This window comes from Gavialis gangeticus, unplaced genomic scaffold (genome assembly GCF_001723915.1).
Source record: "Gavialis gangeticus isolate Ggan-Ray unplaced genomic scaffold, GavGan_comp1, whole genome shotgun sequence".
NCBI classification, from domain to species: Eukaryota; Metazoa; Chordata; order Crocodylia; family Gavialidae; genus Gavialis; species Gavialis gangeticus.
This window is the reverse complement of record NW_017728991.1, coordinates 12,709,435-12,735,295: the sequence shown is the minus strand read 5'-3', so window position 1 is coordinate 12,735,295 and position 25,861 is coordinate 12,709,435. Positions and strand designations below refer to the sequence as shown.

Here is a 25,861-nt window from a genome sequence, read left to right as displayed (position 1 = left end):
GGGGGGGGGCCTAAGATCAGGACTGAGGATAGCCATGAAGAAAGCATGCCCCACCAACAAGCACAAGCCCAGCACCAAGGGGACACAGCCTGCCCGGCCTGCTTTCCTCCTGGCCCCATGAACGCCATCTCAGGCTCTGCCGTAGCACACCCTCGGTGGGGAGCCCCAAGTAGCCCTAGCCAACACACTGCTGAAAAGCCTGTTCTCCTGTAGGTAGGAGCTGTGGGGTCACCGTCCCCTCTGGCAGAGTAGGAGGCTCTTCAACAGGTTTGGTCCTGGCTGAGAACATCGCAGATGTTCATCCAGAAAAAGGGTCACCTTGAGTCCACCCTTTCTCTTCCCAGAGGATTCAACCCACCTCTCCCTGCAGACTGCCAGGGACTAGGCAGGCCCTTTATGCCTTTGACCTTAAGAAATCATTGGCTTAAAAAAATGAATACTCAAACATCACACCACCAGCCAGCCTAGAAGCCACAACTGCCACCCGCCAGGCCCACAGCTCGCATCCTGGTGATGAAGGAGCTGTCCCATCCGGCTAGATTCCCTCTGCCTCCAACTCCCCCTCCTGCCTCTGCCCCAGTGCAGGCAAAGGGGCCAATAACCACAGCTAGAGAGAGCTGTATCCTCCAAGGCAGCCTCCGGGCGCCCTTACGTCCTTCCTGCCTGGCCGCACCACGGCAAAGCTTCAAGAGGACTAAGGGAGACAAGTCCAGCCTAGCTGATAGCCAAGGGCCCTTGTCCTGGGCTTTGGAAGCCTGTCGCCAGGCTCTGGGGACCCTGGGTTCAAAAAGGGCTTCAGCTTTCGACCAGGGCAATGCTTTCACCATGCAGACAGACACTGCCTGCTCTGAGCAATGTTTTTGCACGTCGCTGTCAGCAGCTAACACTGCAAAAACCTGATGGAGAGCAGGACAAATCAGCAGCCTGCCAGGGAAGGGGCAGAACCTAGAATGACCATTTCCCAGGCAAACACCTATCCCGCCAGCCCTTGGCACGGGGGTCTCCACCAGCCTTCGGCTCTCGCATGGGCGCAGAGTTGTGGAGACGACTTCCCAGCCTTGCCTTGCACCGGTGGTTTGAGGAGCTGGAGAGGACAGTGCCCTGAAGAGGTTGACGTTATTATACAAATGCTTTTGGGCTAACAACCCATCAATAAAGAAGAATTTGTGCGCGTCTCTTCTAGCGTTTCATTTGGTAAATGGGACGTGAACTGTGGATGGCATTAAAAATAACCCTGCTCTCAATCCCAGAAATCAGGGCAAAGCTGGCCTGGTCTGAACCCACTGTTAACTTTGTTATTTTGATGATGAGTTGATAAAAATCCCTCTCCAAAATGCAAATATTTCTCCCTGCCATATAATGTTGTAGTATGTAACGGGTCCAGTAGGCCAGTGTTATCTATTCTCCTCCAAAAGTGCTACTGCCCAACCTTTGCTTCATCAGACTATATCAGTGGGAATCCTAAAGGGTCCTACATTTAGCAGGTGAAAGGCAAACATTTCCCAGAAGTGACACCGTGGGTTTGGGGCATTTCTGCTCATTGCTGGGCACCCGGCTCTGCACAGCAAACGAGCCTAAGACAGGAAGCAAACTCCTGGGTCATCTCATCCAGTCCACTAGGCTTGCAGAGGATTTAGGCAACTCTTCATTCTCACAAGCCCTTCAAAATGTACGCCGCGGGCAGGCTTTACAGAGTCCTTTGTACCTGGGTGGGTTGCACAAAGGTTCCCAAAGCTCTTTTTGCTGATCACATCTTGCTCCAGCTGAAGTCAATGGGAGTTTTACCCCTGCAGTCATCAGAAATAACCAAGGGCAAAACCACTTGGGGAGACCAGCACTGTCACTCCAAGTGATAACCCCACACACCGAATGCATCCTATCTGCTCCATCTTCCACCAACAGCTGCTAGCGCATGTTCATCCTCTGATGCAAGACAGTCTTTTTTAACGTGGGATGGGAGTCGCAAGTCACTTAACACTGTTTCTTTTTTCCTTTTTTTTTTTTTTTTGGATATTCATTTTTTAATCCCTGCATGGAAATCAATCCAAGAAAATAAATCCTTCGGTGACCTCTATCTGCTCCAAGCTGCTCTAAAGCAAACCAGGAAATCCCCAAGCTTTTCTCTGGTAGTAACATGGTGTTTCAGAGGTCAAGCAAGGACCAGAAAAATACTGCTCCAAACTGGCAAGGAGCGGTAGTCTTCAAGGTTCGCTCTACTATGGTTCTCTAACTTGCTCTTACTTAAATAATAAGGTGGTACAAGCTGCTACTGCTTAAAGAAACTTGGATAGGGCTAGTTAAAAATATCCGCTTTAGTGCAAAAAAACCACTCAGACTGTTTCAAGTGATCACAGGTTTGTTTATGGGGTTTTTTTCCTCTGCCTCTTTTTTGCGATCTCTTTTTAACATGGTTTCCTGGCACTTTGCGAGGTCGAACTGTAACGTGATGGGCCCCTCGGCCGATCAATACTTAGTTAAAAACTTAGCTAAGAATCCCAATGGGCTACAGGAGAAGGGTCAAGTAAAATTTTTTCTTAAACTTTAAAACTGCCCTATTTCGCAGCTGTCATATCACAGCCACAGAATATAGGTAGTGATTACGGTGACGAGCACAGTATAACAATCCACATAAAACAAGAGAGAGCAGACAATCTAGTGACATGAGCAATGACTCTGACGTATCTTATAACGGTACGTATTTAGAGCCAGGCCTTTTCCGTTTTCATCGGTGACCTGGAAATGGGGTGCGCAGTGAGATGGCCGGGTTTGCAGATGATCCCAGATTATTCGGTGTAATCAAGTCCTGTTGTTCACCAGGTCCCTGAATACTAAACTAGGGGGGCACCAGCTGAAATTAGTAGGTGACAGGTTTAAAACTAACAAGTACCTTTTTTTTTTTTTTTTTTTTTTTTTTTACACGAGTCATTAACTTGTGGCATTCACTGCCACAGAAGGTGCTGGAGGCGGACAGTTGAGCCAGATTCAAAAAGGGACTAGATTAAGTCATTCATCCATTTCTGCCACTGTTGGAAACAGAGTATGGGGCTAGCTGGACCATTGCTCTGACCCAATATGGCCCTTCTTGTGTTCAAGCTTACTCAGGTAAAATTCCCACTGATCCAGAGGAAGAGGGGACCAGGAAAGTGAACAGAATAACAACTATTATGGTGGGTCGTAATATCCCTTCGGCTCCGCTGGTTTGTCTGTTGACCCAGTTCCAGCAGTTTACTTCTTACAGCATAAGAAGCTGAGATCCTCCTCGGTCTTTGGCTGCCAGATAATGTATTGATTAAATGGGGAAAGGATCACAACCCCCACAAATCCCACGCACCCCCACTGAAAATGTGGTGCGCTAAAATATGGAGCATCCTGGTGATGGACAAAATGCCCCACGAGCTTAGATGGACCTTTAGAAATATGGTTTCCATTTCCTGGCCTAGGCAGAGCATAAAAATTTACCAGCCAGTAAGCCAGAGACTCTAGCTAGAGTCTTTGAATATTAATGAATGTTATCTTTCCATATATGCACGTTATCTTGATCATGGAGGAGATAATTTATAAAAATTGTTGTATATTTTTTCCTTAGCAAAGATGTAATAACTTCAGACTCTTGCAACTCCTGCCTCTGCCGCCTGTGTGGGAGTTTTGTTATTACAGTTGCCTGAATTCAAAAGTTTAAAAATTCCCATTGAATCTTAATGGGCACTGGCTGAGCAAGGACTGCAGCATTAGGCCCAAGTGAAGAACACCGCACAGATCGCTAAACGTGGGGACAGCACCCACTTGCAGGTGGCCGTGTGATTTTATTATTCCTTCCCCTACTTTGGGGTCTTTGACATGGCTCGGGGTGGCATCTTTAAAATGATTTGATCTCCACTGGTAAAAGTTGTGCAGAAGGACAGATTTTACAGGGATTTCAGCTGAGCACAACACATAGCCCCTGTGCAGCCTGCTGCCTGGAGCAGCTCGGCACTACCTATAGCATGGGCGACTGGTGTCTCCTAATACTGGGGGGGTACCACCGGGGGGGGGGGCATGGGCAATCTCGGGGTGCACGTGCACCCACGTGCACTCCCTACGTGTCACCAATGACCTATAGAGAACCCAGGGAAATTCAAATACTTAGGAAAGATTTTCATAAGCCAGCAGTGGGAGTGGGGCACGGCCTATGCTACGCAGGACTAAATGGAGAGAAGCGTAGGGAGAGAGGAAGGGGACTTGGGTATGGCTGCCCTAGTGTGCCTGGGGTCGTCCACCATGGACCCTTTCTCGGCTTTATTGCTGCCAAGATAGCTCAGGCCCTATTAGCCAAAAGCATGCTTGGTCTCCCTCCCTCTGTGTCTCTTGCTCACATTTGACACCTTTCTCTCACCCCAGATTTCCATGGGCTCTCTGTATAGATGTTGTGCTGCACTTGCTCCTGGATCCCACAGCTGTCAGGTCTCAGGTGAGCTCAGCTCAGGACTGGGATCCACAGTCAAGATAGATCTTCCCCCTGCATAATTTAAAAATCCCACTTCGGGCCCTCTAGAGCTTTAACTTGAGCTAGAGCTCGAAGGACTCATTAGCTGCCGGGCGGCACTGGTGGCTAAGCTGCTTTGAAAATGCCGGCCAGCAGCAACTCGGGCAGCCGAATTCTTCAACGAGCGACTCAGCGTTTCTGCTGCTTGACGGATAAATACATCGTTTACGAACAAACAAATCAGGGAATTGGAACCTGAGGGTGGTGGTACATCAGCTCAGGGGCTCACGGTTAAGAAGTCCAATAGGTTTTGATAACAACCAAAACTTGTTCAACAGATTAATGGCAAAAGCTAGTCTAGCTCTGACTAATGACAAGCCTGAGCTGCAATGTGGATCCAAACTCCTCCTCCAGATTGCTTGTTGTGATTTCTCATTTGATTTGCATTAGTGCCTAGGAGCTCTGGCCGTTGTGCGAATTACTGTGCAATCACAGAACAAAGCCGGTCCCTAGAAGAGGAGGTGGGCTCGACCCGTCTGCATTTCCCCTGGCCCCTCCACACCAAGGCTACCTTCCTTCGTTGGGTTCTGCCTAGCAACACATCATAGCCGTCGTGATGACACACGACTTGGGACTAAATCCACCTCTGGCATGAGCTGGCTATACCCTGCTGACTAGCTTGGGAGTTGCACCTGCTTCTGACCAGGCCAAGGTCCTGCCGGAGCAAAGCACAAGCATAAAGTTAAGCAAGCACTTAGGTACCTCGCTGGCATTTTGGTTCTTCTGGCTGATTTGTCTTTAGATGAAACTGGCCCCTGAAACTGCGGCGAGACAGTGTGGCCTCTGCCCTTCTTAAACCTCATTTGTAGCAGGGACCTTTTCTTTTTTGCCCGTTTTTATGAGAAGTGGCCAGAAATATCAATTCTAGTTCTGAATATTTAAGTGGACTGGGCTCATGTGTCTGACACCCCATTCGTCCTGGTCCACAGACAGCTGCAGTCAATAGTAATCTTCCACTGACCAGGATGGGCTTTTGATCAGACGCAGTGCTATTAAAGGAGAGTTGTCACTACAGAACAGCTTGTACAACCCATGGAGATTCACAGCATCACCTACCTGCTGGTACATTGTCTGCTGGCTAGCCCAAATTTGTTTTTGCTGTCTCCCTGGCTGGAGTCCATAAGGTTAGCTAAATCTTTTAATATTTATGATACATCAAAGGAGCTGGGAGGCGGAGGAGGGGGGTTGAGAAATAATCCAGTGCCATGAGCTAAGAAACAAAACTGTTCAGAGGTATATGAGTGGAGTTTCGAGAAGGGGATTAGGCAGAACAGCACCTCTGCCTGCCTGTCACTTGCAAATACTTGCTAATACTTTAGGAGCTTTTCAGAGGTCAGCACCAAACACCCAAACAGACTAAGCTGTATTCTAGACACATAATCAAAGTCACAAGGTTTTACATAATATATATTGGTGACACAAGACATGTTTGTTTGAATAATTTTGTCATCAAGATTAGTGGCCATGAAAGCCTCTACTGTGCGATAACCTGGTTTTATGAGCTACCCCCCTGGGGCACCAGAGAGAGATTCCTAAAAGAAATCAGGAAGGAACTAGAAAACTCATCAAGTATATGTTTTATACCAACACTACGAAGTTCCCAGAGCTTGAAGAAAGTTGGTTAAGTTAAAAAACACGGGGTGAAAGAGGGAGGTTGAGACTGTAACGCTAACCACTGTCAACGTGCAGTTTAAACACAGCAAGTTCATGTCAAAGTATAACTAGCTGCCCCTTCGTAATCCAAATTAAAGCAAAGCTCCCAATCGAGCATACATGTTAAAGGTATGCAAAAGAAGGGCTCTATGAAACTGCAAGCCAGCTGAGAGTTTACCATTCCCATTTAGATGTGAAGGAGCAGCATGCCCGAGATCGAGGAGTAAGACGGTGATAGAGATGGGGACAGAACTCAGGAGTCCTAGCCCTAAGTTTGGGCTAACCACTGTGGATAGTAATTTTGTATTGAAAGTAAAGTAGTCTAATACATTGATTTGGAGCCATCTAATGATTTTACCGTTCTCTCCTCTCTCCCATCTGCATCCGTTCTTTTTTTGATAGTGGTTTAGAGAGACTGCAATTTGCTGGGCAAGATTTGTCTTTTTTCCTCCATTTTTAAAAAAATTTAAACTATTCACTGAGTAAAGTCCATCCAATTTCCACCATCCAGTTTAACCCCCTCCCCCCTTAACCCTCCCCTCCTGCCCCCGATGTCTGTTTGTCCCATGCATTTGTATTTGACAGAGTTGGAAGGGGTTCGAAGTCAAGGCTTACAAGGGAAGACAAATGGTGACAGCTCAAGAGCAAACACATGATGGTACAGCACAAAGGTCTCACTCACTGGCATCAGTTTAGGATGGCCACAAGAGTCATGCATGGCAAAGCCAAGAATAATTCATGAAGGCCGTCCATAATTGGCCAATACTGAGCATACTTAAAAAGCTCATCCTTAATATACTATTTTTTGTACTCTTCCACTCAAAAAGACCTGCTGCTTCTATTATTGAAGTATTAATACTATAAATTGGAGAGATGAAATAATACCGTGTACCAGCTTTGGAGACAGGAAAATTGTAAGCGTAAGAACAATTCTAAACGGGGATTAAGGGAGCTTCTCTGTATGTAACAACATACGGGCTTCAGAGTCTGATGCCCTGGAAGCTACCAAGATAAAAGAAAATGCTGAAAGTACCAACAGATTCCTGAAAACTGCAATGCTATTTTCTGCAAATGAACTAATCATGCTCTGAGCGATAAAACTATCAAAATAAAATTTGAGCTTACTTAGCTGAAAACAGCAACTTTGATAAGAATCAAAGTCCAGAACATAGCTAAATATCCCAGAGCTGCCACATCTAGGATTCTCTCACTAATGCAACGCTAGATTGAAGTAGATCACAACAGTTTTGTGGACAACACGTGCAAAACCCTTGGCTTTGCTGAGATCTGCTGTCAACGGATGTCAGAGGAGATCCACTGGTTTTATCCCAGAGCTGAAAATGGTCTGTTCTGTGTATTAGTGCTCTAAAGTCTCGGGGGTCCCGAACAGATTCGCTAACGGCTTCTGACAGCCTTCTCCCGTCTTTGTGTAATGCTGAGAATGCAAAGGCACAGGTTCTGGTGGTGAAGGGGTACACAGGGCACTTGCAGACTGAAACAAAATAATTTACAGGATTGAAGTCACCTCTTGGAAAGGCTATTGATGTGTTCGGCTTACCAGGTGTGGGGATCATTACTCTCAGAGCGAGCACACTGTGAGCGTGATCAGGAGCAGGGAGTTTAATGCGTGTTATGCAACGGATACAGAAATACCAACCCAGGAAACCTGGGGGGATGCAATAACCCTGCAGTAAAAAAAGGTTTTGACCAAATCCGAGAGGACGGAGCTTATTCTAAAAGGGTCATACAATGGTTGCAGAAACTGCGATATTTCCTTTCCATGCAGATGGACGGTTTGTTCGATGCTGGAGTTTAGGCACCGGACTCTTTCTGGCTCCTTTGAAAATTCCAACTTAGGCGTGCAACCTCTTAGCGCTAAGCCCAAATCACCCAGATTTATGCAGTTCTCCACTGGAAATGCACCCAAGCTGCAAAATTGGTCTTGCTCAAAACGCTTCCAAAGTTCATAAAAGTATGAGGGCAGTGGTTTGGTTCAAGTTTCCACTGGAGCTGTGTTTGCAATGAAGCACAAATGCAAGCTAACTTCCATCAGCGTGGTCTTTCATGTCACACACCTCAGATGACATTCATGAAAAGGGTCCTGAATCTCTCCAGGGAACTCAGTTTGGAGTGATCACTGATCTAGACCAACTTGACAGGCTTGGCTCAAATAAAGTACACAAGCGCAAAGCAGTGTTTTAATGCAACCAGCTGTAGCACGAGAAAAATGCACTAAAATGCTCAAGAAAGCTTTGCGTTAACATGCTGCTGAGTTTGGCTTAAATTTACCAAAGCTCAACTGTTCTGAGCCAGACCCCCGTGAATCACTCACAACCATATGACTTCCTCCGCTCTACCTACAGCAGTGATGGTTTCATGTTTAACCCCACATCCTGATTTGCTGAGTTTAAGACAGAGCCCCACACTCTTCTCATTCACTTTTAGATAACATGTAAGTAAATCCTGGGCGCATCTACATGTTCACTGAAGCGGCCTAGTTACTGCGCATTAACTTTAGTACCTAGTTAACCAAATACTAATTCAATGCACGGTAACTCACGCTACTGTGCAGTAGCTCTGCAGCATGGTCTTGTAAGTGAAGCTTGCTGTGCAGTAGCCTAACAACACTATGTGTATTAGCATGGGTTTTGCCCAGCACGCTACTGCACGGTGTCATTAGGCTACTGCACAATAAGCGTTTCGCGTAGACGCACCCACTGTGAGCACCAGCCATAACAGGGCACCATTTCAACTGAAAGATATTTGAAGATATTTGGTATTGTGGTTGTTATTTTTATAATACACTCAAAGGGTGCCCTGGAACTGAACTGCAGCATTACTAAGTAAGGATGCACGGAGTACAGGGTTCTAAGGGCAAGCATGATAAAGGATGGCCAGACATTCTCCACATACAATCCCATGGGTAGCTCTTAGATTTCCCAGTGGAGATCCTTGTAGAGCAGTGATTCTGAATCAGGGTGCTGTGGCACCCTGGGGTGCCGTGAGATCCTTTCGAGGGTACTGCAGGGTGCCCCACAATGTTAGCACTGCTAGGCGTACAAACATGATTCACGAGATAAACCCAAAGATTTCAAATAGGAACCCACAGCATTGAAACCTTTCTAATCTGCTGCGGTCTTTGCAACAGAAAAAATGCTCTACTATTTTTCTGTAGTCAAACGACGAGTGAAAACTAAGAGCTGGCATTTTTCAAGGGTGCCTTGAGCCTAATGAGGGGTGCTTCCTCTAAAAAGGTTAAGAACTACTGTTGTAAAGCATTACTGCTAGTCAGAGGGAGATTAAAAGAGGAAAAAGTTGGGCCCTTATGGTCTAGCAAATTTACACCAAAGCCACAGAGCTCAGATCTGAATCAGTTAGAGAACCATCCTTCCTCCTGGATGCCTCCAGTGGAGAAGGACCTTCCTTCCCTGCAGATTCTGTCCAAAGGGAACCCATATTCCCTACTGCCTGATGGGGCTTTTCCTAGAGAAAGTCTTCAAGGTCACTCCCAGACCCTCAGCTTTGTCCAGCAAGTTGTTCCACAGAGGGAATCAGATGGGTCCTTCAGTCTTAGTTTTGCTTCCAGCCTCCTGTTTCTTTCTGGTCTTCGCCATTCCCATTCTGAGGTTTCAAACTGCACTGGCAAAACCTAATCAAAAGTCGACATCTGGCTATCATTCTGCACAGGGAACTTCTAGTAAGATTGATGGAGACCTTGGCATCAAAACAGAGAGAAAGAGATGATGGCCCAGTGACAAGAATGCCTTTAGGCCCAGGTTCTCAATACATCACACTGATAAGCGGTTGATTGTCTTCCTTTGTACCCTTTTTGCCTCTTGCTGTGCTATTTCAGACAGAAGAAACCCGGCAATAACGAACCATCATCAAACTGGCAATTGCTTCCTGCCCAGCTTACGTTAGCAGAGAAAGAGAAAGCAAATGATGATTAGTTGTATGTCTGCACTCAAAGATAAAACCCCTGAGCAGAAGCCATCTGCCGAAGCATAAAATAATAATTCCAGCACTAGCCTTGTCTTTCCGCAATGTTATCAGCTCCCACTGAAACGTAATGCAGGCCTAATGTTGAGTTCTAGCAGGTGGCCCATAAACCTGTAATAAACTCCCTGGAATTATTGATTTGTCGTCTCCCCTCCCAAACTGAGCCCCTTTGTCTAACTACATTAACTTCTGCTTACTGAGCATCCGCGCAAGGCAGAAAGCACGTGACAATCAGCCTCATTTTAGTGAGCAATGGCCACTCTAAAAACTTGCCCCCCAGCCCCATGTCCTTCCACGTCATTATCTACTCAAATTGGTCATTTCAGCATTCGGGAACAACCATCGTTAGGTAAAGGAGCTTGCCGAGAACAACTGACAGCTTCTTAAATACAGGGATTCTGAAATATGCTTCCATCACTAATTATGCACACAAAGTAGCCTTGAAAATAAGGCCCTACATCTGCCCTAATTTCCTGCTTGCAATCTCAGTGCTACGTGTGTCTAGCAACGACTTTGGACTCCATTTGGTGTGAAGAGTCTTGCTCTTTCAGCTGACCTGAATGCACGTTGCAAATAAAACAGATGTGGTCTCACAAGCCACGCAGCAATCGGGGCAGACTATCAAAGGGAACAGGACAGTGCCTTCTGTAAACCATTATGGCCAACTTCTGCCTCCATAGGCACCACTCTGAAGAGGGCTGGTGAGCTATGTAAGTTCAGAGCACTGTGGACCTAAACAAGTATAATCCAAGTCACGTAACACCAGCATTTGCTTTCCCCTGTACGATCAAAGCTAGACAACAAAATTGTATGTCATTAAAAAGCTGAGATTCTTGCCTTTCTGTAACTGATAGTCAGAGCTTCTAATGTCTGATGATTCAGGTCAGGCCAAAAAGCTAGCCCAGCATGCTCTCATCCATCAGACAAGCTGGAATTTCTTGATGCCCTAAACAGCTCAGTCCACAATTTCTGGGAGGTCAATGGGATGAAAAAGTTGCTCCTTTAGGCCAGGGACAGAAATTACATATCAACTGGTATAAATGATTGGAAACTAGTTCAAATCTGTAACACAACAGAAGTTTGGTGCGCACAAACCACTTTCAAAATGGTTGAAAACAGTTTAAAATAAACCTGGATGGATGTAGTATCAGACTAAACTGGTTTAGGTTAAAATGGTTTATGGAACTTCTGTCCCCTCCAGATTCAAGTTCACTCATTGTCCCCCAGCGTGCCAAGGTGCTTTGCACCTCGCTTGGAAACACCGCCTTTCAGGGTGGGTGGACTAGCCTTGGCCCAAGCTGTCTGCTCCAGCTAAGCAGGGAGGCGTGCTCGAGCGCCCACCCCCAACCCCCCAGCTTCTGGCCTGGGCCACTGCAGGCAGGTGGCTGCATTTCCAGAATCAAAAGTGAATGTCTGTTCACTTGCTTATCGATTCGACCTATGCAGCTTAGACTAACCTGCGAAGACTGACTCGATTCTGCCTTGGGCTTTTTGACTGTCTGTACTTAGCCTTAAGGTCTAAAGAAAACAAGCCAAAGCCACAGAGCTCAGATCTGCAGTTCACCTCTTGTGGCGTTTCAGACTGTTTTAGAACTGCAGCCCTGGCCCATCTCTGATTTAAAGACAAGCAAGTGTTTGGTGGCTCCCTCACCATGTCTGGTCTCCCTGGGGCTTCCTGCATATTCAGGATGAGGAAGGTTTCCTGCAGCTGGAAAGGAAATATGCTCTGCAGCCTTTTGCTAATGCTCCAAAAAGAGCCTTATGATGGTGTTGGAGCGCCGACCTCCAGGGGAACACGGGAACGTCAGCCTCATCAGCCATCACCACCCCAATTAGCACTTCAAAGAGTGCTACTGCTACCTCCACCGCCTGCTGTCACCTGTGCAGGTGACTTGACTGTATGAAGGAAAGAAGATTCACTTGGGCCCTCATCTCTGCTCTGTGCCTCACCTCCAAGACTGTCAATGAGAAGCAGGCCAGGATCTTTGCCCTAAGCAGAATATACTGCCTCTCTCTGCATATGTTTCTGCACTATTCTCACATCCTTCTAATTGCAGGCGAATCCTCCAGAGCAAATACACACCCCTCTCCCATACAGTCCATCCATCACCAACCAGATCCTGTCTTGTTCTCCCAGGAGATGGCAAAAAGAGCTCCCAAGCTTTCAAGGGAGGAAAGTATTTTGTAAGGTTTAATTGTAACTGTTGACATTACAGCCATGAATTTTCAACTGCGCTTACTAGAGGGGCTGGATTATTGTCCTAAGTAAGAAACCAGGGAATTAAGAGTAACCTAGAATTTCAATCCTATTATGTCTGGCCCCACATCAGGAGCTGGAAAGTTTCTTTTTGAGTTGGAAGGAAGCCATGAATGGAGAATCAGAAAGGTATGTTTTTCTTCCTCCAAACAGAATAGAGAAATTGTCTGAGTACTGGTGGAGCCTTGAGGATCTGCATATTATGCTGTTCCTATTGCACTATTTTTACTCCTGTTTTTACTGCCTGCCACTTTTAAATAGCCACTATATAACAGCTACCAGCCATCTGGTCAAGGAGGACTGGACAAAAGTCCCTTAAAGAGTGCTCCTTAGGTACCTAAAAGGGTCACTACTGAATCATGTGGGATTCTGCTCTCCTTGATAGTGCCCTGGCAGGTTGCCTTCATTTTGATTTCCTAGTAGGCTGGTCTTGATGTCGCACCCCACCACTTTATCCCTGTGCTGACTCCAGGCTACAATATGATCACTTTGAAGTAGTACAGCCATAGGGTACCATGCTGCCCAACAACAAAGTCATGATTCACAGCCCAGCCTGCTGCGGGGCTGGTTTGTGTGTGTTGGCCATGCCTTTTCCAGCTGCCTGTGAGTTGGGATGTTAGTGCACCATGTATTGTGCTCCCGGCTATACTGGGTGCGATCAGCTGGCCTATTCCAGGGATGAATTGGGTGCAAGAACAGACTTTTCTGGGGACAGAAGTTAGTTCAGGAGTTCTCCTTTACAGTTTCTAACATAGATGTGATTAGCTGTGCTAGCCTGAAGACAGGCAAAAGGCAGGGCAGGGTGGCACCTAGAACGAGAGGTTAACTGGTCCAGAGAAATGAGCTTTTGCAGCAACAACCTACTTCATCAGGTAATGTCTGTTTAGTCAAGAGGAGCAGTAACATACCTGACAAAGCAGGTAGCAGCTACAAAAGCACGTACAAGTTAAATGGCCACAGTATCTGACACAGAGTCTATTGAGTACCTTGTATAAGTAAAGTTATATCGTGCCTTACTCAATAGGGCTTACAGCATAGGCATCCAGAGACTGTGAAAGATTGGTTTGTGCAAAAGGAAAATGATCATTATTTTTTGTAAAGCTTTCAAAAGGGTGTTTGGGACTCCAGAAACAAAGAAAAGGACAAAGGCTGTGCCCCAATGAGCTTAAAACCAAAGACGCAGCTTCTCAGCTGATGCAAACTGGTGTAGTCTGTGGAGTCCATCAAAGTCAGCAGAGCTACACTGATTTGCACCAGGCGATAATCTAATGAGAAATTAAAGGAGAGACACTGAATAAATTAATCCAGCAGCTCTGAAAAGCCCAGGGTAGTGCAACAGGGGTCCCTACCTGACCCCGAAGCAACCTTATCTGTTGGTGGCAAGAATTGCAGTGCTTTAAAAGAAGTTTGCATAACTCTCACTTCTTCGATGCGTCCTTTAGCTTTGGTAAGAGGGTCTGCACAATGGTGCATCCTGACGGGAATGAAGATGGAGCCAAGGGTTCTTCAAAGTGCTCAGTCTCCCTAAACCTCAGTAGCTGCCTAGACTGATTTCAAAGATCGACTCATGGTGCTGCTGCTCTTACACACATTCGCCCCTCTTCTCCTCCCCCCTCCCAGCTCTGCCCATGCAATTAGGAGGCTGCTCCAGCAATGCGACGGGCATTTTTAACTCCTTCTGCAGGAAGTGCGGGTTCTGGGCATTCAGCACTTCCTAGGAGGCTCTCAGCCCCTGACTGGATTGGGCCATGAGTTCGTTTTTCAAGAGGGTTTCCCTGTGTAAAAGCTTTCAGCGAAAGGCTGGCTTCTCTGCAAACACTTATTTCCTGTACTTCATTTATATCCTTAGTGCTGTGGCCCAAAAGACCATGCATGACAATACATCAAATGCAGACATTTTAATGGACTTTCTTTGAGCGTTCCAGTAACCTGCAATAGAGATTCAATTAAGGCAGCTGAGCTGGGTTTTCCATGCAATCGCCACATCGAACGCGCTCGTCCATCTTGAGAATTTCTTCAAGTCAATCCCCAGAATTCCTTTGTTTCTCGGGGACTTCCTCCTCGACTCCCAAAGGCTACAGCTCAGTCTCCCTGCCCATCGCTTTTTTATGCACCCTTCCGTGTAATATCTGGGTGCCTCGAGAAGAGTGCCCTATCTGGACGCATCTGTGGAAAACGTATCATCCAAGTTTGGCATAACGAAGCAGAATATTGATACCTACTGCCAACACCCGGTTGTTCAAAGTACCCTTTCTACTTTGCTCAGACTCATAGTAGGCCCCTTTTCAATCTGGATACGAGACAAATCATCCCCACCCACTTCCAGGATGTCATGGGATGCATCTGGGCATCACAGAAGCCAAATACAGCTGGTCAGGATATAGACCCACTTCTGCGATAGGGAGAAGCAGCACATAGCTTGGGCATGTAAAGTTTGTATTACAGAAGCCCTAGTCCCCTTGGCAGTGTGTGGGCCCTTTGCCCTGTCCCAAGGAGCTTACAGTTGAAGCAAGACAAACTATGGACCGTGAAATAACCCAGGATTAAGGACAAAGTCAGGACTGGAACTCAAGGCTCTGGGTCTCCAGCCCCTTGCTCCATCCCCTTGGCTCTGTGTCTGCACGACACACACAAGGATCATCCTTGAGATCATCCAGGTACTCCTGTAATACAAAGAATAATCATTATACTTCCCTGGGCCCTCTTGTAACACGCCGGTTCCAAAGCCGATCAAATTTCCTCCCCGAGTCAGTTTTACAATGAAAAGTGGCTTTGTTTAGTCAACAGAAGCGGTAACACATGTGATTTTGTTGTTAACAGAGCTGTAAGAATTTTAAGTCCTTCTTGGGAACGTGTCTTTTTCAGCCGGCTTTTCCAGCCGGCACAGGGTGCTGTATCTGTCTTTGTAAACAGCTACTGAATAAAACATTCGGAGTGCAGTCGCACTTTGTACGAGTGTCGGGCAGGTTTATAAAGTTTCAGAGAGAATAAATCAACTGCAAACTGGTGCCTTAGCTCCTCATGAATATCTAATTTGGAAGCGCATCTCATCCGAATATGCTTATGCAATTCAAATTTTGTGCATATCGTCAAAATGCTTTCACACAAACTAGAACAAATAGACCCATTTGGTAAGGATGGCAGGCAAGAGGCACGGCACCGTCGTTTCTGCTTTCTGACTTGATTTTTTCCTCCCCCTTTAAGGGGGGGAGGCTAAGCTACATCCTCAGATGGTGTACAGATGCATAGCTCTGCTCATGTCCGTGAAACTCTGCTGATTTATGACCGCTGGGGAACAGGCCCTACCTTTACTGGAGCTTTGTCTCTATTCAGGAATAACTCCACTGAGCTCAACTGAGTTATACTGCTGTGCAACCAGCATAAGCAAGAAAAGAAAAGAAAAAAAAAATCAGGCCCAAATTTCACACGCAAACCCTGCATTAGCTTGTTAAAAGCCCAAAGGAGAACAGAGCCCGATTCTGAGCTCGCGTATGCCGGCATATAGCAAGAACAATTCAACTGGAGGCAGTGAGCTGCACGAGGGTAAATGTGGAGCAGAAGCGCAATGTGGCGGCGTTCGGACTCCGCCGCGATTGCTCGGCGTTCAGGGCCTCACAGGAAGCATTTATCATCAAGAGCAAGCGCAGAATCTGGCCCAAAGGGTCTAATCCTGCCGCGTGCTGAGCAAGCTCAAGTCCCACAGTTCCTCACTGGTTACTGGCAAAAGTCCAGCGCTGCACAGAATCAGCCCCTCGCTTTAATAATCAGGGAGCTATGAACTTCGCCCGATTGCATTTTTTTCTTCCCCCCCCCCCATGCAAAAATGCTGTACATTCCTTTATGCAGGTTTCCATAGAGTTGAACTGTTACTATTTTTTTTTGGTGGTTGTTAAAGAGGTCAGCAAAGCACTGTACAGTGGGCTCGTACTTTCCTAAAGCGTGGAGGAATTTGAGACACTTTCCGTAGCTAGATGGTGGGGCTGGAGTGCAGCATAAAAAAGGACATGGGGATGATTTCAAAGACGCACTGCTTTGCAGATAAGTTTAAACGTGTCTCTCCCCCCTCCGCCCCCCCAGCACACACTTCTTGCGTTAAAATGTGATATCCTAGTTTTAATTGCTTCAATCCTATTAGTTGTTCTTTTTAACAAGTGATTGTATATGCCCTCGGTGCAGGGAAATCCCTCGATTGTGGACTCCTGTTATTTAGACAAGCGCTCTTTCAGAAGTAAATGCCATTCTTAGCATAGGGAAGTACTTTAGGTCTAAAGGGGTTAAGAAGGCCTCCTTGCATTCAGAAACATGCAGGGGTCCCACAGTGCCAGTTCCAGCCTTTTAAACTCTTTCCAGCTTTTTTTTCTTGCAACAAATCTGTCTGACTGCCACCAGGACATAGGAAGCGTGTGCCTGTCAAAGAAATCAAGTTTACTTTTCCCGAGTTGTTAAACAGAGGCAGGGTATAAATACAGCTAACTCTGCTCGGACTATTAGCATTTCTCTTAAAATAAGGGAGTTACTTCCTAAGACCTTTAATCCAATGAGGTCCAGACCAGACTGCTCTATTGACAAAGACAGGAAGGAAGCTTGCTGAAGTTGTTGAGAAGTCAGGTGTATTTGGACTTTTCTGAACATTTCAGGCTTGCAAAAACAAACAAACAAACAAAATCAGCTCAATTGGTGACCTTTCCTTGGAGAAATTCAGAGATGCCGTTGGTACTGTTTGCTCAGTGGATGTGGATCTTGCTGGGGAAGACCACTGTTCTCTTGCTGTTGGAGGTCCCCTTAAAGGGTAACGCTTTACCTCCAATACGGTATTCTCATGCTGGGATATGCCCGAATGACATGAACCCTAACCTGTGGGTAGATGCACAGAGCACCTGCAAGAGAGAGTGTGAAGCGGACTTGGTGAGTGATGAACATTTTTATATCCTTGGTCGTGGCAATTAGATGTGTGTGTGTTTGTGTCGCAATGTATTTCTATTATAAAGTAGAAAGGCATCAACAGTGTGCATGATGTGATCCAGGCAATGCATGTGTTTAAATGAAACCTTGTATTTAAATATAAAAATGGCTGATGACCGACCTGCTAAGGGAGGAGATATTTCAACGGAGCCACTTCTCTAACTGACTATACAACTTGGAGCGTACATAGATTTCTCTGTCTCGCCCAAGGGAACTGCCGAACCTCGACAACTTAGGCTCAGGAACTTGATTTGTTATTGGACCAGCTCACGGCACGTTAGCTGCCTCAATCTCAACATTTCTGGTTGCCATGATAAAGACTTTGTTTCCCACGAGAGAATTCTCTAGGATGCTACTTGACTTGGCATGCACATCACCAGCCTTTGCTGCACTTGGTAAAAATGACCATGCAGATATTTTCTCCTATGATTTTCCCAGCTCAGTATGCGCTTAGCTGACAAGTCGGAAGATCATTTTTCCAAAGGCCAGCACTGCCAACTCAACCTGGCATCTGTCAAAACCTGCTCTTCCTGCCTCCTTGCATCCTCTCCAGCAATAAAGACTCTGCAGTCAAAACCAAGGTGACCATGTCACGATGCACAACATCAAAAAAAAAATTCCAGTTGCTCTCGACTAGCGGGATTTGTGTTTTAAAAATAGTGACAATTTGTACTTGTCCATCAAGAAAGCAGGTGTCGTTCAAAAAAACCACAAAGCGAGCTGATGTGCTCGTGTGCTGGGTAACAAGATGTTAGTCTTACATTACCTTTTCTGACTAAGCTGACTTTTTAATTCAACCGCCAGGTGCTGCAAAGAATGGTAAAAACTGCTCCCATGATGGTTGAGGACATTGCTTTCATAGTTTACTGGACAGAAAGTGAAATCCAGACACCACTTGGGGAAATAAAAGATCGGGTGTGCAGGAGAGCAGAACAAAGTCCCCATGCAGATTCGCAGTGGCTACCAAGCGGTAGAGCTCCACCGCTGCAGTTAAAGCTACGCGGGTTAACCACAGCTGAAGAATTTGCAAATTTGCTTACACATCTTAGTCCTGCCTGATCAGAAATGGGGAAAGAGCTGCAATATGGCATCATCTAGTTCCTCTGAATTAACACATATGGTACCTGAGGAGTGGCCAGATCATTAACTTAATGGCATTAGAAAGACTCTGTAACAGTTGCCCTCTGTTATGGAGAAATTCAACTGAATTCATTAAAACTACAGAGGTCTAATAGAGGCCCAAATCATACCCCATTACATATATAGCAGCAATGTTCAAAGTAATCCACGAATGACACATTCTCTATTATGATGCCAGACCCGTTTCAACTACATTTCTCGGTCAGAAGGGCAAAATGCAGCTAACACCAACCAAAAGTTGGAATTGGCCATAATTCACACCTGCTGCCTAAATTACCGGTATCAACGGACGCTCAGCAGCACAACTAAAGTTGGGATCAGCCCGGGCACGAGCAGAGAGGGTATAAAATTGGTGGCCACCACTACTGCCCAGCACACAAAAACTCTTCACTGTGCCTTCTCAAAGCTGCATTTGATAGTAAGACCAACGTAGAAATAAAAATCAGTCCATCAATGGATTCTTTTTTGCATCATGGAAACCAAAGTAACTCTGGTGCAAGAATTGGTTTGCACTTTAAATTCGGAGGTATTTGCCATAAATTAGACAAAGAACAATTATAAATCTGTGATTGTTTTCACTCCCAAAGTATGCTGCTAGTCTCAGGAAATTCAAATAATACTTCACATACTTCTGGGGAAAAGAAGGATTAATGTCTAGAGCCATATGATAAGACTTTCCATCCACTCTTGTTTCAGGGCCTTGTCCTTTGCCATTAGGAGTGTTTTACCACCGGGGAGGGGGATGAGTGGTTGTGGAATTTTAATCAACTCTTTTGTGCAAATAATATAAAAAAATATATAAAACTTCTAGGACTTCATGTTCTAAGAAAAAAAAATTATACTTCTACCTTCTTCAGCATCTTCCACTGAAAGATCTTAAATCTCTATAAATAGCAGTGAGTTTGCCCTCATAGCTTTCCCTGCGAGACAGAAATGTGACATTGCCCCCATATCACTGATGGAAAAAAAAATCAGCTTCAGAGAGGCAAAGTGACTTATCCTAGGTCCTCAAACACCGGGTCTTCTGCAGCAGAACTGGGACGAGAACTTGGGGGTCCTAAGCCTAATCCTCCAATTTAACCTTAACAGCACAAGAAGGAAGCGCGCTGAAAGCTTCACTGTTTTCTGCTTGCTTGTGTTTCTAAAAAATGACTTGCCCTTGAGTCCCAGTAACGGTTTGGTTATTTTATTTCGTATTAGGAATGCGAGACCTTTGAGAAGTGCTGCCCCAATGTCTGCGGTACGAAGAGTTGCGTGGCAGCTCGGTACATGGATGTCAAGGGGAAGAAGGGGCCTGTCGGGATGCCCAAAGAGGCAACGTGTGACCGTTTTATGTGTATCCAGCAAGGCTCGGAGTGCGATATCTGGGACGGACAGCCCGTGTGCAAATGCAAAGACAGGTGTGAAAAGGAGCCTAGCTTTACCTGTGCCTCTGATGGACTCACCTATTACAACAAGTGTTATATGGATGCAGAAGCTTGCATCAAAGGCATCACGTTGAATGTTGTCACTTGTCGGTACCATCTCACCTGGCCAAATACTAGCCCTATCCCACCAGAGACTACCGCTCGCCCTACCACAGCCTATTCAGAGACAACCATCATCGATGTCCTTCCACCTGCTCTAGTTAACAATCCAGTCCATCAGTCGGTCTACGTGGGGGAGACCGTTAGCTTTCTCTGCGATGTCACGGGCAGGCCCAAGCCAGAAATCACCTGGGAGAAGCAAGTAGATGGTAAGGAAAAGATCATAATGAAGCCAAACCACGTCAGAGGGAACGTTGTGGTGACCAACATTGCCCAGCTGGTGATCTATAACACCCAGCTGCAAGACGCAGGCATTTACACTTGCAGCGCCAAGAACAGCGGCGGCCTTCTCAGAGCCGATTTCCCCTTATCGGTCGTCAAAGGAGAACCTGCAAATAAAGAAGCGTCCCAAAACAAAACCCACTTCCCCACCGACGAGTGTCTGAAGCAGCCAGACAGTGAAGACTGTGGGGAGGAGCAAACCAGATGGTATTATGATGCGAAGAAAAACAACTGCTTTACATTTATCTATGGGAACTGCAACAGCAACCTGAACCACTTTGACACCTATGAGAACTGCATGCTGACCTGCATGAACGGTCCAATCAACGTTTGCAACCTGCCAGCCCTTCAAGGTCACTGCAAAGCCTATGAGCCCAGATGGGCGTATAACAGTTTGACAAAGCAATGCCAGTCCTTCATTTATGGTGGGTGTGGAGGCAACGAGAATAACTTTGAGAGCAGAGAGGCCTGCGAAGAGATGTGCCCTTTCCCGAAGAACACGCACTGCAAAGCTTGCAAGCCTCGCCAAAAGCTGGTGACAAGCTTCTGCAAAAGTGACTTTGTGATCCTGGGCCGTATAACAGAACTGACCGAAGACCAAGACTCTGGGCATGCCCTGGTGACGGTGGAGGAGATCCTAAAGGACGAAAAAATGGGCTTAAAATTCCTGGGGAAGGAACCTCTAGAAATCACACTTTTAAACATGGACTGGAGCTGCCCGTGCCCCAACATGACCACGGTAGATGGCCAGCTCATCATCATGGGCGATGTCCATAACGGGATGGCCGTCCTGCAGCCAGACAGCTTTGTGGGCGTCTCCAGCGTCCGGCGTGTACGAAAGCTGCGCGAGGTCATCCACAAGAAAACCTGCGAGCTCTTGAAAGAGTTCTTAGGATTACACTAACCTTACTCAGAGGTGTCAGCCTTTCAGATCTGCATGTTTTATAGGGCTAACAAGAGCTAGGCTAGTGCAGAAGCTAAAAAAGCTGTTCGAAGATACACTGTAGGAATTATGCAGAACCCTTATTTTAATCCATTAATGATGCTTAGCAACAATGTAGTATGCTCTTTGGCAAGCACGTACAATAGCAGCAAAAGGCTATTAATCTTGCATCAAAATCAATTTGCCCATATAGAAGTGCCATTTAACTAGCTGACTCACTGCAGTAATTACATAATTTTTATGTAGCTTCCATCATAAATGACTGAATTCATAGCATTTTTTTTTTCCCAGTTAATTGGTACAAAGCTAAGTAATACATACTGTCAACTTAATCTGTCTCATTTGCAGTATGGAAATGTTAATGGTAAGTCATTATAAGTAAGTCATACTCTCTTGTTTCCTCATAGCAGCACTAATATATTTCAAGATAAAACACTGTAAATTATTGTCTATATTTACTATAATTATACAGGTTAAGTCAATCTATGCATTATGAATTTGCTCACCGTTGAGTAGAAATTTGCATACATAGCAATTTTCTTTGGTTTGTGCCTAATGTTGAATACAGCGAAAACAAATCCTACACTTCTGCCCCAAAAAAACCAGCCTCTCCTTGGAGGTCAACTGGACAATCATCCTGAGTGCAGTCCCCGGGACAGCAGACACGTCACCAAAGCCCAACGCCGTTTCACACCTAATGTTTCATGTCATGAGAATGGCACTGCTCATTTTACCGCACTATCCTATTTGTGGTTTTCAATACATATGGTGAAAATCCGACATGAAAAGGCGTTCTGAAATGGAAAGGCTGTGTGCTGTGAGCCATTTTGGTTTTGAAAACCCATTGCATGCGAGACTGTGCAGTGACTTATTGCTTAATTTTGTCAGCATGCCCGATTTGCTAGGTTATAGGGTAGTATTACAGCAGTCACAATGACATTAACAATAGCAGAGTGCAATGCACATACTGAAAGAGCATATTATACATGCAAACTGCTTACAAATCTGATATCCCCAAATGTGAACAAAGTGCACAATAAAAGTATCTATCCATTTTCTTTTTTTACATTTCCTGCCTAATTCCGTCAGAATTTTTACCAGAAAATGTCCTTCCAACCAGTAAAACATTTTGTGTATGGGCGCTGTATCCATGTGTACATAGAAATACGCAAAGACAGAAAGGTCTGTATGGGTGTATACACGCAATATCGATCTTGAAATCATACTTCTGTGTACTAAACTGAAAAAGTTACATCTGCGCAATTTTTAAATAAAGAAAAGGCTGATCCTGGAAATCTCCTGCCTCTTTGGAGGGGTGTCATTGCACTGGCATTGTGAGCGTTATTCTCCTATACTTGATTTTTGTCCCTACTATGGTCTTTTTTCAGATGGTTAAATGAGTTACTGCAACAGTGCTCAGGGGTGGCTGTTGTTGCACAAAAGGCCAATTCAAATATGGATCTGTGTCAAGATACGCTGTGCTCAAAGGGAAGAAGGACGCAGTTAATGCTACTCTGTGATGCCATCTAACGGCTAGTTCAAGAGCCAGCAGGAGGCAGCTAATTGCTTGCATCGCAAAGGGGAAATGGTGTTGAGGCAGCAAAAAGCGTGCATGTGCGTTTGAATGTGTATGTTGGGCCTGATTATGAAAAGGACACGAGGAAGCCTGTAAAAAATAGGTGAACTAGCCAAGCACTGGGGTCAAGCGCTCCATGACAGTGCCTAAACTCGGGAGGCCAAGCTACGCCGTGTATTTCGCAGCTGGCAACAAAGTTTGCAAAGACGAGATCTAATGGACAATCAGTGACAAGCCACTTTTAAATATCATGCCTGACTTTCCTTCACACATTGGTCCCTTTACACCACTCGGGCAGCACAAGCGTACCTCCAAGCGCTTTTATATCGACCATAAGCCTTCTTCGTCAAGGCAACGTGAAGGGGCTGTAGTGAAAATGAGAATTAAGCCCCTCTCCCTTTGGTTCACCCTTTTGCAGGGGTTACACAACATAAACAAGCATGCTCTGAGCCCCGGCTGGGAAAAGGTGAGAGTTACATTTTTATTTGCCTAATTTAAAGAAAGCCGAGTACGAAACTGGTCGCTACATCTGACCCACGGCCAAGAAAATAATTGTATGGTTTTTGTTGCATCTTAAGCCTACGTAAGGAAAATTACAATTAAAAGTTCATAACATTTACATATCTTCTTGAGATGACTGTTTTGTGCACTGAGCTATGCTGACGACTGTCATTCTTTCAATTCCATTAGAGTCCAGGACCTGCTCCAGGTAATTTTGATATGTCATTCACCACCTTTCCTGTAGGCTGTTTGGCAAGCAGCAAACAAGAACTGGCATATTCCTTCCATACTTTTCTGTCATAAAGGAATCTGAGTGAATGTTTAATAATGGCTGGGTTTATAAAGTGATTTTCTCCCAAAGCTAAAGGACTTCTTTGCAAATGTGGGAGTGATCAAATTACTCTAGAGACACGTACTCAATTGTTACAGAAGGGTGGAAATGTACCAAGTAGCAAATATCATACAATTGCTTTGGCTCTCAGCTAGCAAAATTAAAGCACTGAAATCTGGCACCGGTACAGCTCTTACATTCACTTGTATGGAAAGTATTACAGCCCATGCCTAACTTTATGCCACAGTGAAGTCAACGGGACTTAAGCACGTAGCTCAAAACTAAGTATGCATCTAAGTGCCTTGCTTAACAGGATCTGACCGTTGCCCCAGGACTATGGAAGATAACGTAGCGTCGCAACATTTCCTCGTCTCCCCACCTTTGCACGAGAAAAGAAATCAGTGTGACTTCAAAGCTTGCCGGAGATTGCTGCAGTCTACTCACTAATGCCATGCTGCATGTACGTAACCACTGCATCTCATTTGAGGGTCTCAAAGAACATCACACAGATCTTACCTAAGTGAAGTTCACAGCCCCGCTGACTGCAAGAAGGAATGCACGGGGAATTCAGTGTGAAACAAGGTGTGAATTAAAAGCATACCAACTCTTCCATACCAACCCCTTGTGTAGCCACGCTTATTCTGCATGAAGAAGACCTCTTTGCAGCATAGGGCAGTCTGCTTAAAACTACGCACATTCATCACTAGCACAGGAGAGGTGTGCATAAGGGGAGCTGGCATATAACGTTCATTTTCTTGCAAGGGATAGGCTGGGAGCAAAATGGAGCCTACCGCGAGAGGCAATTCAGAAGCTATCGAGCAGCACATTTGCAACGACAAATAGTGGTTTATGTCAGGAAGTGAGGAGAACAGTGTCAAGCTCAGGCCTCTTCTACACCATTTTTGTACTAGCATAACTACATTGATTTTTTTAACTGATATGGATGTACTAAAAGGACTTCCGCGGTGCACTTGATTGTACTGGTCCTCAAGAGCCTTATACTACTAGAATACCTTCTCCTTCCCTTGTGGGAACAGTGAGGGTGTGATCAAAGCCCTGTCTAGCTCTATCTATCCAGACTGTAGAGCAGGGGCAGGCAATTATTTTGGGCAGAGGGCCGTTTACTGAGTTTTGGCAAGCCATCAAGGGCCGCATGACAGGCAGCCAGGGGCAGATATATATTAATTTTCTACATGTTTTAGGGGCCCCGCGGGCCAGATAGAACAGCCTGGCAGGGCGCATTTTGCCCACCCCTGCTGTAGAGGGTGGAGGGAAGAGCTGTGTCTGTCATGGTGTAGTTCAAGCAGTACAACTTTTTATTGCTGACAATGTCTAAAGCTGCTGGACAAGCTAATAAGAGAATCTAAGCGACCCAACTGAAATTAGAAAGAAAAACCGGGTTAAAACCTCTATTCTCACAAAAGATGCCACGGGACCTTTTGTAATCACAGGGTCAGGATTTCAATTTGCATTTCAGCCAAATGACTGCTCCTCCCTTCAGCACCAAACTGAAGCACAGCGTCTAGAAAGAAGCGCATCCCCCGCTGGAGCATCAGCACTGCTTCTCACCACAAGACGCTCCAAGAGGGTTTTCCCATTTAGGTGCTGCTCCTGGTCCCCCCTCAGTTTGTAGATCCAATCACAGCAGGTAAAGGATACCCTTCAGAAGTCTCCCGTGCCAACATATATCTGTATCTAACACTACCAGTGCTCCACCACGCCCCAACTTTGACAATTCACTGTACCAGCTTCAAAGATAACTGGCAGGATCTCCCAAATCCCAGGGCATTTTCCTTTGAAATGAACACAGACTAGCTGATCGAGAAAGAGATCACAGCCCCAGCCCTACAAGGTTCCACGACAGTGCAGCAACTAGTGCAAGGCAGAAAAAGATGCAAGAAACAAAGGTCTTTGTTCTTTTTGTAAAAAAGGATTTGAGTGCTTTGGTGCACTTCCACAGGCATAAAAAGGATACCCATGTAGTTAAGCCTTGCATTGTCAGCACTCACTAGAGTGGCATACAGGGGGAAGGGAAAGATGGTATTTTTTGCATGAACAAATGACTTACACGATCAAAAAATAAATAAAAAATGAAGAAATCAAAATCCTTCCTGACAGAGCCCTAACTGGATTTCTACTGGAGGCAAGCCTAATCTAAACTGCCAGTAG

At 45.6% G+C, this 25,861-nt stretch overlaps 1 protein-coding gene across 1 annotated transcript; it reads left to right on the top strand.

Annotated features, from left to right (window-relative positions):
* The first annotated feature begins 16,464 nt into the window (after positions 1–16,464).
* Positions 16,465–23,435, top strand: WFIKKN2 (WAP, follistatin/kazal, immunoglobulin, kunitz and netrin domain containing 2). Its single transcript, XM_019517411.1, has 2 exons — positions 16,465–17,336; positions 19,734–23,435. The coding sequence occupies exons 1-2, from the start codon at positions 17,136–17,138 to the stop codon at positions 21,243–21,245; spliced, it is 1,713 nt and encodes a 570-aa protein (XP_019372956.1). The 5' UTR covers positions 16,465–17,135; the 3' UTR covers positions 21,246–23,435.
* The last annotated feature ends 2,426 nt before the right edge of the window (positions 23,436–25,861 follow it).